The 13,275-nt window shown below is 41.3% G+C and overlaps 1 protein-coding gene across 1 annotated transcript in view; it reads left to right on the top strand.

Annotated features, from left to right (window-relative positions):
• Positions 1–521: 521 nt before the first annotated feature.
• LOC113124673 (netrin receptor DCC-like) overlaps positions 522–13,275 on the top strand; it is a 131,271-nt gene continuing 118,517 nt past the window's right edge. The window contains exons 1-5 of the mRNA XM_026297722.1: positions 522–556; positions 673–827; positions 1,609–1,757; positions 1,859–1,997; positions 7,445–7,494. Coding sequence (XP_026153507.1) covers positions 522–556; positions 673–827; positions 1,609–1,757; positions 1,859–1,997; positions 7,445–7,494 — 528 coding nt within the window. The remainder of the gene's footprint in view (positions 557–672; positions 828–1,608; positions 1,758–1,858; positions 1,998–7,444; positions 7,495–13,275) is intronic.

Here is a 13,275-nt window from a genome sequence, read left to right as displayed (position 1 = left end):
AAATGAAGCCAAATTCTACTAAAATTAAGTATGCTCTTTTGTTTTAACAGGACTCAGTGTTCAAATGAGGATCATTAAAGAGCTATTTCCACAACCAGCTTCTTTACAGTGAACTGAGCAGAAAACGCCAGTGTGTATTTAATCGTGTCATAGGAGCTGTCTCTCCAGTTATTTGGTGATGAGCTGAGAACTGGGAGGCTGCAGAGGTGCTGTAATCTGAGGATTAGTTGCAGCCACTGAGGGATTACAAATGATTACAGCTCTGATTATCTGCACTGTTGCAACCTGGATTCTATTTTAAATACAGTGGGTCAATGAAAATATACTTAGTTGAATAAACAAAAACTAAGTTATGTATTGTAACTGTGCCATGGCCCTGATATTGCCATTTTATTTAGATGACTGTAAATATTAAAGGTGCAGTGTGTAAAATGTAAAAGATTTAGTGGCATGTAGTGGTGAGATTGCACAAAGCCAGTGTTTGTCCATTCTGGGCTACTGTAGAAACATGTTGGTGCAACATGGCTCCCTCTGTGAAAGGAGACCTGCTCCCTGTGTAGATTTATAAGGCTCAATCTAAGATTAAAAAATCTGCTGTATTTTAGTAACAGTTGTAATAAAAGACATTTAGACTGCAGTTAAAGTGTATGGCATTGTGTTTTCCTGTGTCAGGGAGCGTTCAGTGAATGTGTCAGAGCCTGAGTCTTTGGAGCTGACAGTTTCCAACCTGAAACCAGAGGAGAGCTACAGCTTCAGAGTTATGGCTTACAACGATGTGGGGCCAGGAGAGAGCTCTGCGACCCTGAGGATCACCACCAAACCTGACCGTGAGACACTAGCACACACACCCACAAATAACTTTTTTATATATATTTTTAGTACCAACAGCAATGGTCTGTCAGTCCAAAGAGATGAAATAATACTAATCCTTAAAGCCCTTTCTTTCAAACCAAAAAATACTGTTAGCGAAGTAGAGCCTATAAACATAGTTCTTCACCCTGTTTGTCAGTCAACTCACACTATTTTTATCAGGCTTTTGGAAGTGCTCTGAATGATTTTCTCATTCTGTTTCCACACTTTGAGCAATCATCATGACATTTTGTGACTGCAGTAATTGTTGGGTCCTGACAAATGACTTGATGCCTGTTGTGTTTCCGTACTGAAGACACTGAGACACACAAGTTTTTCAGAATGTCCCAAAGGTTTACCTGTGTAAACTAAATACATGACTATCTCTAAAAGACAAAGTAAACATTAAACAGATGGTGAGGCCAGAAACATCACAAAGACTACAGGGAGTACAGCAAAGCAGGCTGAAATAGATTTATACATTTGAAAAACAAATGTCACGCTGAGGATTTCCTCTTGTTAGATCCAGTGTTCCTTCAGTCTGACTCTATTTCTATGTTATAGAAATACAACTTTTAAGTCAGTGGAGGTTCATATTGTAATGCAAGGATAATGCATTCAATAATAGCATCTCATCAAGATGTATTAGGCAGTGTTAACAAACACAGTAGTATTTGTAGAAGCAGTAGTTGTAGTATCAGGGTTTGTAAGTGTGTGTCTGTGTGTGTGTGAACAGCATGTTCTGCTCTGCCTTTACAGTCCAGGTTCCCACCAGGGTGGAGTCTCTCCGAGCTGAGGCTCTGTCTCCCACCTCCATCCAGGTGAGCTGGGAGCCTTCTAGCCAACCAAACGGCCCCATCCTGGGCTACAGATTGCTGTGGACTGAGAGCCCATCTGGCAAGGAGCAGGTCAGCACCATCACAGATGTAGCACCACCTGTTCATAAAATAAAATAAATTATTTGCTCTGACTTTCTGAGCTGTAATCACACCTACATGTTTGTGTGTAGAGTGTGGAGGTGGATGGACTAAACTACAAGATGGAAGGACTCAATAAGTTCACAGAGTACACAGTTCGGGTTTTGGCAGTCAACCGCTACGGACCAGGAACCGCCTCAGACATCATGAGTGTCATCACTCAATCAGACGGTGAGCTTTGCTTCTGCTCCTTCTCGTTCCAGCATTTCTCATCTTGAGCCAGCTTGGTTGGATTTGCTGCTGCAAGTCTGAGGCTATGGTTCTCAGACGAAAAAGGGTGGATTTTCCCTTTCTGGGTTGGTGGAGAGTCATTGCCTCAAGTGGAGTTTAGGTATCTTGGGGTCTTGTTCACAAGTGAGGGTAAAATGGAGCGGAAGATAGACAGATGGATCAGTGCAGCATCTGCAGTGATGTGGTCGTGCTGGTCTGTCATGGAAAAGAAGCAGCTAAGGCTTAAGGCAAAGCTCTCAATTTACCAGTTGATCTACATTCCTACCCTCACCTATGATCATGAGCTTTTGGGTCATGACTGAAAGGCTGAAATGAGTTTCCTCCACAGGGTGGCTGGGTACTCTCTTAGAGATAGGGTGAGGAGCTCAGCCATCCGGGAGGAGCTTAGAGTAGAGCGACTGTGGGTGGGGGTCTGCTTACATTGTGTGAATTCCTACACACATACATACATCAAATTACTACAACAGGTTACTACTTGGGATATTTCTAATTGCTGTAGAGTGATGTGGGATATGGTCAGAAGCTGTGAAAAAATGTGAAGATTGAATTTTCAATGTTTTCATTGCAAAAATACTTTCTTAAATTAGAAGGTTAACAGCTGTTCAACCATCATGTTATGGTATAAGCCATACATATCACAGCATATGCCATACTGGACCTGAGACCTAAATTTCAAGGTAAAGGTCGAGGCAGTCTGTGTTCAATTATCTCAGCATACTATCTGCACACCTGCTATCTACAAAAATTGAAAATTGAAGATAACAGTTTACCAAAATCACATGTCCTCCAGACCACCAAGAACAGGATCACAGTGGTAGAAACAGACCTGATTACGTTGAAAGTAATGGGAACATGTCCGTGGATAACCTCTGAGGAGGAGTTTCTACTGAATATCCTTTGGTTATTTAAATGAGAACATTCTGACTGATTATATTTCTTCTGCTTCAAATTAAACTGATGTATAACATTTTAAATAATGTTTTCATAAAATCTATTACAATTAATAGCACAAAGGCAAATAATGAGCAGGTTGTTGATATTTCAAAACATGGCATCTGGAAGATAGATGTGGGCTGAGACCTTCTTTGAGAGTGGCAGTCTGACTGGTCTGAGCTGATCCAGGTCTGAAGCTGAGACTAGAGAACTGTTGGTCCATGTGTGTGTGTGTGTGTGTGTGTGTGTGTGTGTGTGTGTGTGTGTGTGAGAGAGAAAGCAGAGTGCAAGAGAGACGTCATTAGTTTGGAGTTGAGCCCCTTTTTCTGTAACATGTATTCTCATGGACATCATTATGATTCTTGCTCTCTCTTACTGTCAGTAGTTTCATTAGGGGACTTGTGGGTCTTTAATTAAGCCGGGAGATGAGGACAGAGCTGTATCGTTTTAGCCTCTCATCCACACTCAGTAATGGAGTTCACATACACACACACACAGACAAAGAAATGGCTTCAGCATATAAGATTATGGTCATGTGTAGGGCAGAACAGAGTGAGGAACAGAGAAATTCATTAATCGTAAAAACATCCGGAGAACAAAACTTGAACAGTAACCAATGTATATATTGGGAAGTATATGAAAATGAATCAGCCCTGGTCAACAATAAGTAACAAAGTGCGTGGGAATAAAGTGAAATAAGAAACAAAGGAAGAAGACAACTGAGTACAGAGTGTGAGTGTGATAAACTGAAACTTAATCCCAGCCACAGTCCTTCGTTATACTTACAAGCCGGACATTCAGGTTTTTATAATATAAATATAAACACAGCACACAGAATTTGACTGTTGTCGTGCTACTGAGTAAACATTATCTGTGCACGTCAGTATATATACACTGTAGGTCAGCAGGGCCCTACTCCATTTACAAGAGGCAATGAAAGTTGACATCCAGTGGCAATTAGCATTTACTGCACTGTACATAGTGATCTGTGGTGGTGTGGACAGCTTTAATGTAAGTCACAAACACATTTTCCTAACCCTGTAGTTTTTATGCTTGAACATAACTAGTTGTTGTGCTTAAACAAAAGGCTGTACATAGAGCAGGAACACTTCGTCTTCATTACTGTAATGACAACAATAGAGATGTATGAGATGATAATGACCTCCTGAATCTACCAGTTGGTGAGTAAGGACCTACTGAGCCATAACCGTGATCTGGCAAGAAGCAAAATCAGGCTGGGATTTAATTGACAAAGATCACAAATTAGCACATGGCAGCGCAGAAGGATACTGAGGGTACAGGGAGCACAAAGTGCAGGGAGCACCTCAGGCACTGGCAAAGAACAAAGGAAAACCATAAGAATATACTGCATACATAGGAAGCTGAACCAGTTAACTATGGACAAGTGTGCCTGTGTGTGTGAAAAAGAAATTTAGGCCTGAACAATGAGTGACAAAGTAAGTAAGTGACAAATGTGCTGAGCAGAGACACAAATGTGCCGAGCAGAGAGACAGGGAGAATCTGGATAGGATTTGACATAGTCTGAAACAGTGCCAGTCTAAAACAATGTGCCAGTGTCTGGAAAACCTGGTGCAGAGGCAGGAAGATGCACAGTGAATCTCCATCCACTTGTTTTTTTATTGTTGGCATCATGTCTTTTACAGGATTTTCTGCTCTTTCATGCTTGAATTTTCTTCTTTCAAAGATGTCATCTTGTTGTACAGTGTTTCATTAAGAAACGACTGGAGATTTTGGGCCACCAACTCCTGGTATTTATAGAAAAATATTGGATCAAAACATACCAACATTCACTTTTTTATGGGTATTTAGTTAAAGGTTGAGCTAAATTTTGTTGCAACAAGCACTGTATTTACATTAATACGGTTAGTTGAAAATCTAATCTTGCCCATAAATAGTTAAATAGAAAACATGAGGAATATGAAAAAAAATAAAGACAATCAAGGAGTGATAAAAGCTTCCTGTCCTGAAGTTGATGCTATGATGGCAGGCAGCACAACACTGTGGTTTACATTTGGACAACAGACAGGGCCTTTAATTTCTCCTCTGATTGCAACACTGCTGACTGGTGTACAGATGGGAGTATGTTGTTAATAAAGTTCCATACATAGACAGTGAGAGAGAATAGAGGCATCTGTCCAGCTGCAATCACACCATAAAAATGATCAGAAACACACAGATGCATAGTTGTTGTATTGTGACTCTCCCGGCTGCATCTCAATGATAACAATGACTTGTGGCTAATTGAATCCTCTATAAAACTGACACACACACACCACACACACACACAATGAGCAGCTGAATCAATAGATAAGCTGCTGACAGTTAATCAGGCATCTACTTGGACAGACGCAGTGTTCATTCAAAACACGTTGATTCTCATTTTGAACATGGCAGTTTGTCTCTGATTCACTGGACAATCACTCATCTGCTGCTGCTTCCTCTTCACTTTCACTTCCATCCTCTACCTTCACTGGTTTAATAATCTGTTTTCCATTTGTATATTCTTTATTGTCATGATTTTTTCTCCATCTTTTTTATGCTTATTACTTGTGCGCTTCATGAATTCTCTGCATGTTCAGTCATCTTAGTTTACTTCATCTTTTTGTCTGTCTTGTACATGCTTTTCAGCTTTGTTTTTTTTTGTATTTCTTTGTGTTCCCTTTTACCGTCACCCATGAACAAGATCCTTAAACTCCTTAGCTTGAGTCACCCAGCTGACCCTCAGCCCAGCTCATCCAAACTTGACAGTAAACCCACCCCAGTACATTCTGAAGGTCTCAATGAAACCAACAGAACAGCACAAAGTAGAAAATCAGTTCTTTACAGTTCCAAAAAACACAACTTGTGCAACCTCCTTATTCCCCAGTGTGAGTGGCACTCAGCTGTAGGCTCATAAGTATCCCCACACCAGTCTGGTGTTTCTCACCTTGGTTAAGTCCAGGAAAAAATACACTCCAGCTCCTCTTTGGGAGTTCCCAATTTGGTCGTGTGCGTGGAAGCATGCCCAACTATATGTAGTTAGTTAGGGTCAGGGGTTGGCATGCTGCATGTGTGTGTGTGTGTGTGTGTGTGTGTGTGTGTGCGCGTGTGTGCATGCATATGTATGTACTGTATGTAGTATTTCACAGGAGCATTTCAGAATTAAAAAAGAAAAATGTAGACAAAGGTCACAATAATTCAATTCATTTTCATTTTCTTTAAAAGTTTGGGTGACATTTGACAGAAAGCTATTGTAAAAGCAATAAAGCTAATTAGATTTATCTTGGGTGTCCTTAAGTGTTTGTTGGAAACTGCTGTTGTTTTAAAATGGATTATTTTTTTCCCATTTTTCTTAAAAATAAAATTAAATACATTGAAAAAAATTGATTCTGATTGATACTTATGAATAAATGTGTGTGTATATATATATATATATATATATATAAACCCTTCTCACCCCTATGGGTGGTGTGTGTGTGTCTTCCTCAATCTCGGGTCCTCTACCAGAGGCCTGGGAGTTTGAGGGTTCTTCGCAGTATCTTAGCTGTTCCTAGCACTGCGCTCTTCTGGACTGAGATCTCTGATGTTGTTCCTGGGATCTGTTGGAGCCACTCTCCCAGTTATATATATATGGTGAGCGTCAGAGCCACCATCCAAGATGAAACAGCCCAGATCCATGAGTACATCAGGAAGATGGCCCCAAGCGATGGAATACCGGTGGCTGGAAAAAGCTGGACTGAAAGACAGCACAGAGGCACTAATCGTAGCAGCACAAGAACAGGCCCTGAGCACAAGATCGATAGAGGCCGGGGTCTACCACACCAGGCAGGACCCCAGGTGCAGGCTGTGCAAAGATGCCCCTGAGACAATCCAAGACATAACAACAGGTTGTAAGATGCTAGCAGGCAGAGCGTACATGGAACATAGCCAAGTGGCCGGCATAGTGTACAGGAACATCTGTGCCAAGTATGGGCTGGAGGTTCCGAGGTCAAAATGGGACACACCTCCAAAGGTGAGGGAGAATGACCGAGCTAAGATCCTGTGGGACTTCTAGATACAGACCGACAAACAGGTCATGGCTAACCAACCGGACATAGTAGTGGTGGACAAACAGCAGAAGAAAGCCGTAGTGGTAGATGTAGCAATCCCAAGTGACAGCAACATCAGAAAGAAGGAACATGAGAAGCTGGAGAAATACCAAGGGCTTAAAGAAGAGCTAGAAAAGATGTGGAAGGTGAAGGCAACAGTGGTCCCCGTGGTAATCGGCACCCTCGGAGCTGTGACCCCCAAACTGGGAGAGTGGCTCCAACAGATCCCAGGAACAATATCAGAGATCTCAGTCCAGAAGAGCGCAGTGCTAGGAACAGCTAAGATACTGCGAAGAACCCTCAAACTCCCATACATATATATATGTATATTTACACTGTTTTTTCTTTTTTTGGTCTCTTTGGCAGTGCCCAGCGCACCTCCTCAGAACATCACCTTAGAGGTTGTCCTGTCACGGGTGAGTTTAACTGTGTATACTTTTTCTCTCTCCTTTCTCTGTCCATTTCTAACACTGTAACGGCAGACATCGGCTGTGTTCAATTTGTGGTGATAATAGTTTTGTCATATTTTAAGATTTTTAAAAATCTTTGTGGTCACCCTGAGATGACCTTAGTTTCTCATTCAGAACAATTTGTACAAAGATGCCTATATAAACCACTTCACATTCATAAGTTTCTAGCTTCCTGCACCCTGAAAGTGACTGATGACTGATAACTCTGACACACATTTAAACTGTGACACTGCCATCAGCCTGCTGTTGCTCTCTAGTGATCTGCCTCATTTTAATGATTGATGTCATCCACAAGCGTGCATGTACATAAACGCACATATATTTTTCATAGTCATAAACTCCAGTTTACTCAAAAACATTTTCAGAGAACTGGACCATACATGGGACCCTGGCCAAAACTTTATCTTTTGCTCTCTGGATGTCATATTCTCAGAAGCACAGTAAGAAAGAACAAGAAACAACATGGCTCCCAAAACAACCAAACACACCTCTGCCAGCTTGACAGACAGTCTAGGTGGTGCCCAACTAGTCCAGGGCAGAGTTGGGATCATCTCCATTGTTAGCCTAACAGCCAGTCACATCATTTAAACTGATCCCATCCTCTTTAACTGTTTAAAATCAGCAGACAGTTTAATACAAGTGCACAAGTCCAAGCTATACTCTAGGATTCACACATAGTACATACTAGTACCTAGAGTACCCCAAAGATATCTGGCCGTGTAATATCTACATGTGAATATACTAGACATTAAATGTTAATATACAGCAAATCACTGCATGAGATGAAAGAAACAAGTTTTTCAGTTTTGTCACTGAGTTGACCTGGTGACCAACACAGGCAGTAGGTGCAGCCTTAACTGTGACATATAAGATAAGTAGGGTTCTACACTTTAAACCCTTAGAACCCAAACACAAAATCAGTGCTCCTTCTCTGAGGCATTACTCAGGCAAATCTGAACACGAACACGGTACACCTATTGTTAGATTTCTGTTTAGAAATCACAGAAAAACTGTGACCTTTATAACTCCAGAACTTGCTTGAGTCATCACATTTTTAACTTTCCCTTCATTATCAAAGTTATCCAGTCAAAGCGATAGTCTGAACATTTGTGGTTACGCTGCAAGCAGCAACTGCTAATATTTAATTAGCAGTTAATGGTCCATTTGCTAAAATTATGGGCTTTAAGAGACAGTAGTTGTCTCTATACTTTGTTGAGTGACTACAGTGTCAAAATTTGAAAAGAAAATTGTGAATCTAGCTACGTCAGCTCAGCAACATTCAGAATTGGTGATCTTGAAACAAACTTAGAGAGGCACAGGCCTGTAAAAACATTATTCCTCAACTGCTGTCTTCATTTGTTTTTGTTTTTCAATGGAAAAGTTGGCTAAAGTACCTGTCAGCTATACTGTGGACACATGGGTGTCCAGATCCGTCAGCTGATCAATGCTGAGTGGTGAGTTGGATCAGATGGTGGGGAGGACTGCTGGACAGATAGTAAACCGAAAGGTGTAGTGAGTTTGAGCTGGAAATGCCCTTATCTTTGAGGTGAACTCCCCCTTCCAAAAGAATGTCTCATGCATCCCAGGTGAGACTGGGATGTGGAATCTGAGTGGGATTTTGTTTGGTCTCAAGGACTTTCTGGCAGGCCAACTAAATAAATCTGAAATGTTCTAAAACTCTTTAGCCTTGCAAGGCTATGTGAGTGGTCAGACTGGGGTTTGCCCATCTAGTTTACAAGTGTCTTGTGGACTTTAAGAAGGGTTATGTCTTGGTTCCTCAGTCTTATAGGAGCAGGACACCCTCAGGTAAACCCAGAATATGCTGTAGGCATATCTCACCTAGCAGGGGAACATCTCAACACCTCCCAGGAAGAGCTAGATAATATGGCTGGGGAAAGAGTTGTCTGAACTGCACTGCTGAAAATCAGAAAAGCAGCTGAAATTGAATGGTTGGTTGGATAGATGTGTAAATTGTCAATCATGGCTCATTGAAAACACATCCTGATCTTGGGAATTTGTGCTATACAAATGAAATTGAATTACATAATGGTAGAACAGTGGTGGGAATTTCAGATGAAATGACTGTCTTATAAAAAGACGTGCAACCTGTTTCATTACACACTTGAGTCATAAGAATTTTTCATCCTGTTCATTAAGCAACTGCAGAGAAGATGATGAATGTTTGAAGAGATGTGAACGGCTCATAATTTACGTCCATAAAGAGGCGCTCAGACTGTCTCTGGAGGTCTGACCTCATTTAGTTTCTGTCCATTTATTTTCCTGCCTGGTATTGATATTTCTCTGCTGATCAGCTCTCAGGTCAGGGCTGATCAATCGGTGGTGTCAAAGCCGCTTGACAGTTTAAGGTCTTCTGAGAGCTGATACACACACATATGTGTGGGTGTGTGTGTATATATATATATATATATATATATATATATATATATATATACACAGTGGGTACGGAAAGTATTCAGACCCCTTTAAATTTTTCACTCTTTGTGTCATTACAGCCATTTGCCAAAATCAAAAAAGTTCATTTTATTTCTCATTAATGTACACTCAGCACCCCATCTTGACAGAAAAAAAATGAAATGTCGAAATTTTTGCAAATTTATTAAAAAAGAAAAACTGAAATATCACATGGTCATAAGTATTCAGACCCTGTGCTCAGTATTGAGTAGACGCACCCTTTTGAGCTAGTACAGCCATGAGTCTTCTTGGGAATGATGCAACAAGTTTTTCACACCTGGATTTGGGGATCCTCTGCCATTCTTCCTTGCAGATCCTCTCCAGTTCTGTCAGGTTGGATGGTGAACATTGGTGGACAGCCATTTTCAGGTCTCTCCAGAGATGCTCAATTGGGTTTAGGTCAGGGCTCTGGCTGGGCCAGTCAAGAACGGTCACAGAGTTGTTTCGAAGCTGCTCCTTTGTTATTTTAGCTGTGTGCTTAGGGTCATTGTCCTGTTGAAAGGTGAACCTTCGGCCCAGTCTGAGGTCCTGAGCACTCTGGAAGAGGTTTTCTTCCAGGATATCTCTGTACTTGGCCGCATTCATCTTTCCTTCAATTGCAACCAGTCGTCCTGTCCCTGCAGCTGAAAAACACCCCCACAACATGATGCTCCCACCACCATGTTTCACTGTAGGGATTGTATTGGGCAGGTGATGAGCAGTGCCTGGTTTTCTCCACACATACCGCTTAGAATTAACACCAAAAAGTTCAATCTTGGTCTCATCAGACCAGAGAATCTTATTTCTCATAGTCTGGGAGTCTTTCATGTGTTTTTTGGCAAACTCTATGCGGGCTTTCATGTGTCTTGCACTGAGGAGAGGTCTCCGTCGGGCCACTCTGCCATAATGCCCTGACTGGTGGAGGGCTGCAGTGATAGTTGACTCTGTGGAACGTTCTCCCATCTCCCTACTGCATCTCTGGAGCTCAGCCACAGTGATCTTTGGGTTCTTCTTTACCTCTCTCACCAAGGCTCTTCTCCCACGATTGCTCAGTTTGGCTGGACGGCCAGGTCCAGAAAGAGTTCTGGTCGTCCCAAACTTTTTCCATTTGAGGATTATGGAGGCCACTGTGCTCTTAGGAACCTTGAGTGCTGCAGAAATTCTTTTGTAACCTTGGCCAGATCTGTGCCTTGCCACAATTCTGTCTCTGAGCTGCTTGGGCAGTTCCTTCGACCTCATGATTCTCATTTGCTCTGACATGCACTGTGAGCTGTAAGGTCTTATATAGACAGGTGTGTGCCTTTCCTAATCGAGTCCAATCAGTTTAATTAAACACAGCTGGACTCCAATGAAGGAGCAGAACCATCTCAAGGAGGATCAGAAGAAATGGACAGCATGTGAGTTAAATATGAGTGTCACTGCAAAGGGTCTGAATACTTATGACCATGTGATATTTCAGTTTTAATTTTTTAATAAATTTGCAAAAATTTCGACATTTCTGTTTTTTTCTGTCAAGATGGGGTGCTGAGTGTACATTAATGAGAAATTCAAGACAACCATTGCCTTGCTAAAGAGGGTAATGGTGATGGACTGGCCAAGCATGTCTCCAGACCTAAACCCTATTGAGCATCTGTGGGGCATCCTCAAACAGAAGGTGGAGGAGTGCAAGGTCTCTAACATCCACCAGCTCTGTGATGTCATCATGGAGGAGTGGAAGAGGATTCCAATGGCAACCTGTGAAGCTCTGGTGAACTCCATGCCCAAGAGGTTTATGGCAGTGCTGGAAAATAATGGTGGTCACACAAAATATTGACACTTTGGGCCCAATTTGGACATTTTCACTTAGGGGTGTACTCACTTTTGTTGCCAGCGGTTTAGACATAAATGGCTGTGTGTTGAGTTATTTTGAAGGGACAGCAAATTTACACTGTTATTCAAGCTGTACACTCTACTTTACATTGTAGCAAAGTGTCATTTCTTCAGTCTTGTCACATGAAAAGATATAATAAATTATTTACAAAAATGTGAGCGGTGTACTCACTTCTGTGAGATACTGTATGTATATATATATATATATATATATATATATATTTATATATATAGAGAGAGAGAGAGAGAGAGAGAGAGAGAAAGATAGATAGATATTTATATTTGTCTCAACCAAACATTTTTTTGTTTGGTTGAGCAGGTGGCTGCCCCTGTCCAAAACACAGCACACTTTAATGAAAAGACAGTTTCATTAATGGCACCAAGAAAATTGTTCATATTTTCTGGGTCATGGTGTCCTGGGCTATGTAGGGACCTCTCTCAAAAAGCTTGAGTTTCTTACAATGTGTGAGTGAGATACTCAAAAATGAAAAGAAAAAAGGAGCAGCATTCACTTGACTTTATTGTGTTTCTAGTGTCTTATAGCAGCTATTAAGAACACAAAAGGCAAATTTAAAACAGAATATTAGCCAACAGTGTATTTCAGTCTGTGAATATTTACACAGAGATTACGTCTTTCATCTCTGCTCTGCTCCCTGAGTTAGGAGAGCTTATGGTAGTCACTTTCACAATGACAGAACATAGCCTACAGCTGAACACTGGGGTGAATGCGAAGTCTATCTAATGCAATATGGGGCTAAACAATATGGATCCCAGATACATTCTCAATGGAAAAGGTATTGATAGATTAGGTATTCCTATCAGCAGCAGCGGTATCATAAGCTTTCTTAGAAATTTTGAGGTTAAAAAATGTAAAAGGAAGAAAATTTGTTTTTCTCATGCAAAATATCGAGAGAAGAATGCATGTTAACTCCTAACTCTGCTGAACTCCTGCAACAGCCTGCTGTCTAATTGTCATACATACACACAGTGCCTGCGTGTTATGTGTGTGAGGGTCCAGCCTCATTCATTTTCTTTGCAGCTTGCTGCTGAAGGACTAATGTGTGAATCTTTCTGCACTTGTCAAGTTTCCGCTGTCAAACCAACTTTTCAGACAAATCTGACATTTCCTCAACTTTCCTCCAGTCAGTGGAGCGTTACTGTCAGAGTGTGTATGAGTGTCTTGTTGAATGCCTGGTTGAACACACAGTTTACAGTATGTCAGGCTTTGGGTTTTCTCCAGAGAGTCCAGCCAGGGTCACTGTCTCTTTGACATAATCTAGATCAGAGGTGGAGTCTAGAAATATCAAGCACACAACACACTTTTAGCTCCAAAACTGGTCTAAGGATAGTTTCTGGGAGGCTTCCCTTTGGAGCCATTAAGCCTCCCAGTGAGTCTCTATAGGAATC

The sequence above is a fragment of the Mastacembelus armatus genome, chromosome 12 (genome assembly GCF_900324485.2).
Source record: "Mastacembelus armatus chromosome 12, fMasArm1.2, whole genome shotgun sequence".
Classification (NCBI taxonomy): Eukaryota; Metazoa; Chordata; class Actinopteri; order Synbranchiformes; family Mastacembelidae; genus Mastacembelus; species Mastacembelus armatus.
Note: the sequence above shows the minus strand (reverse complement) of the source record. Positions and strands in the feature narration are given on the sequence as shown.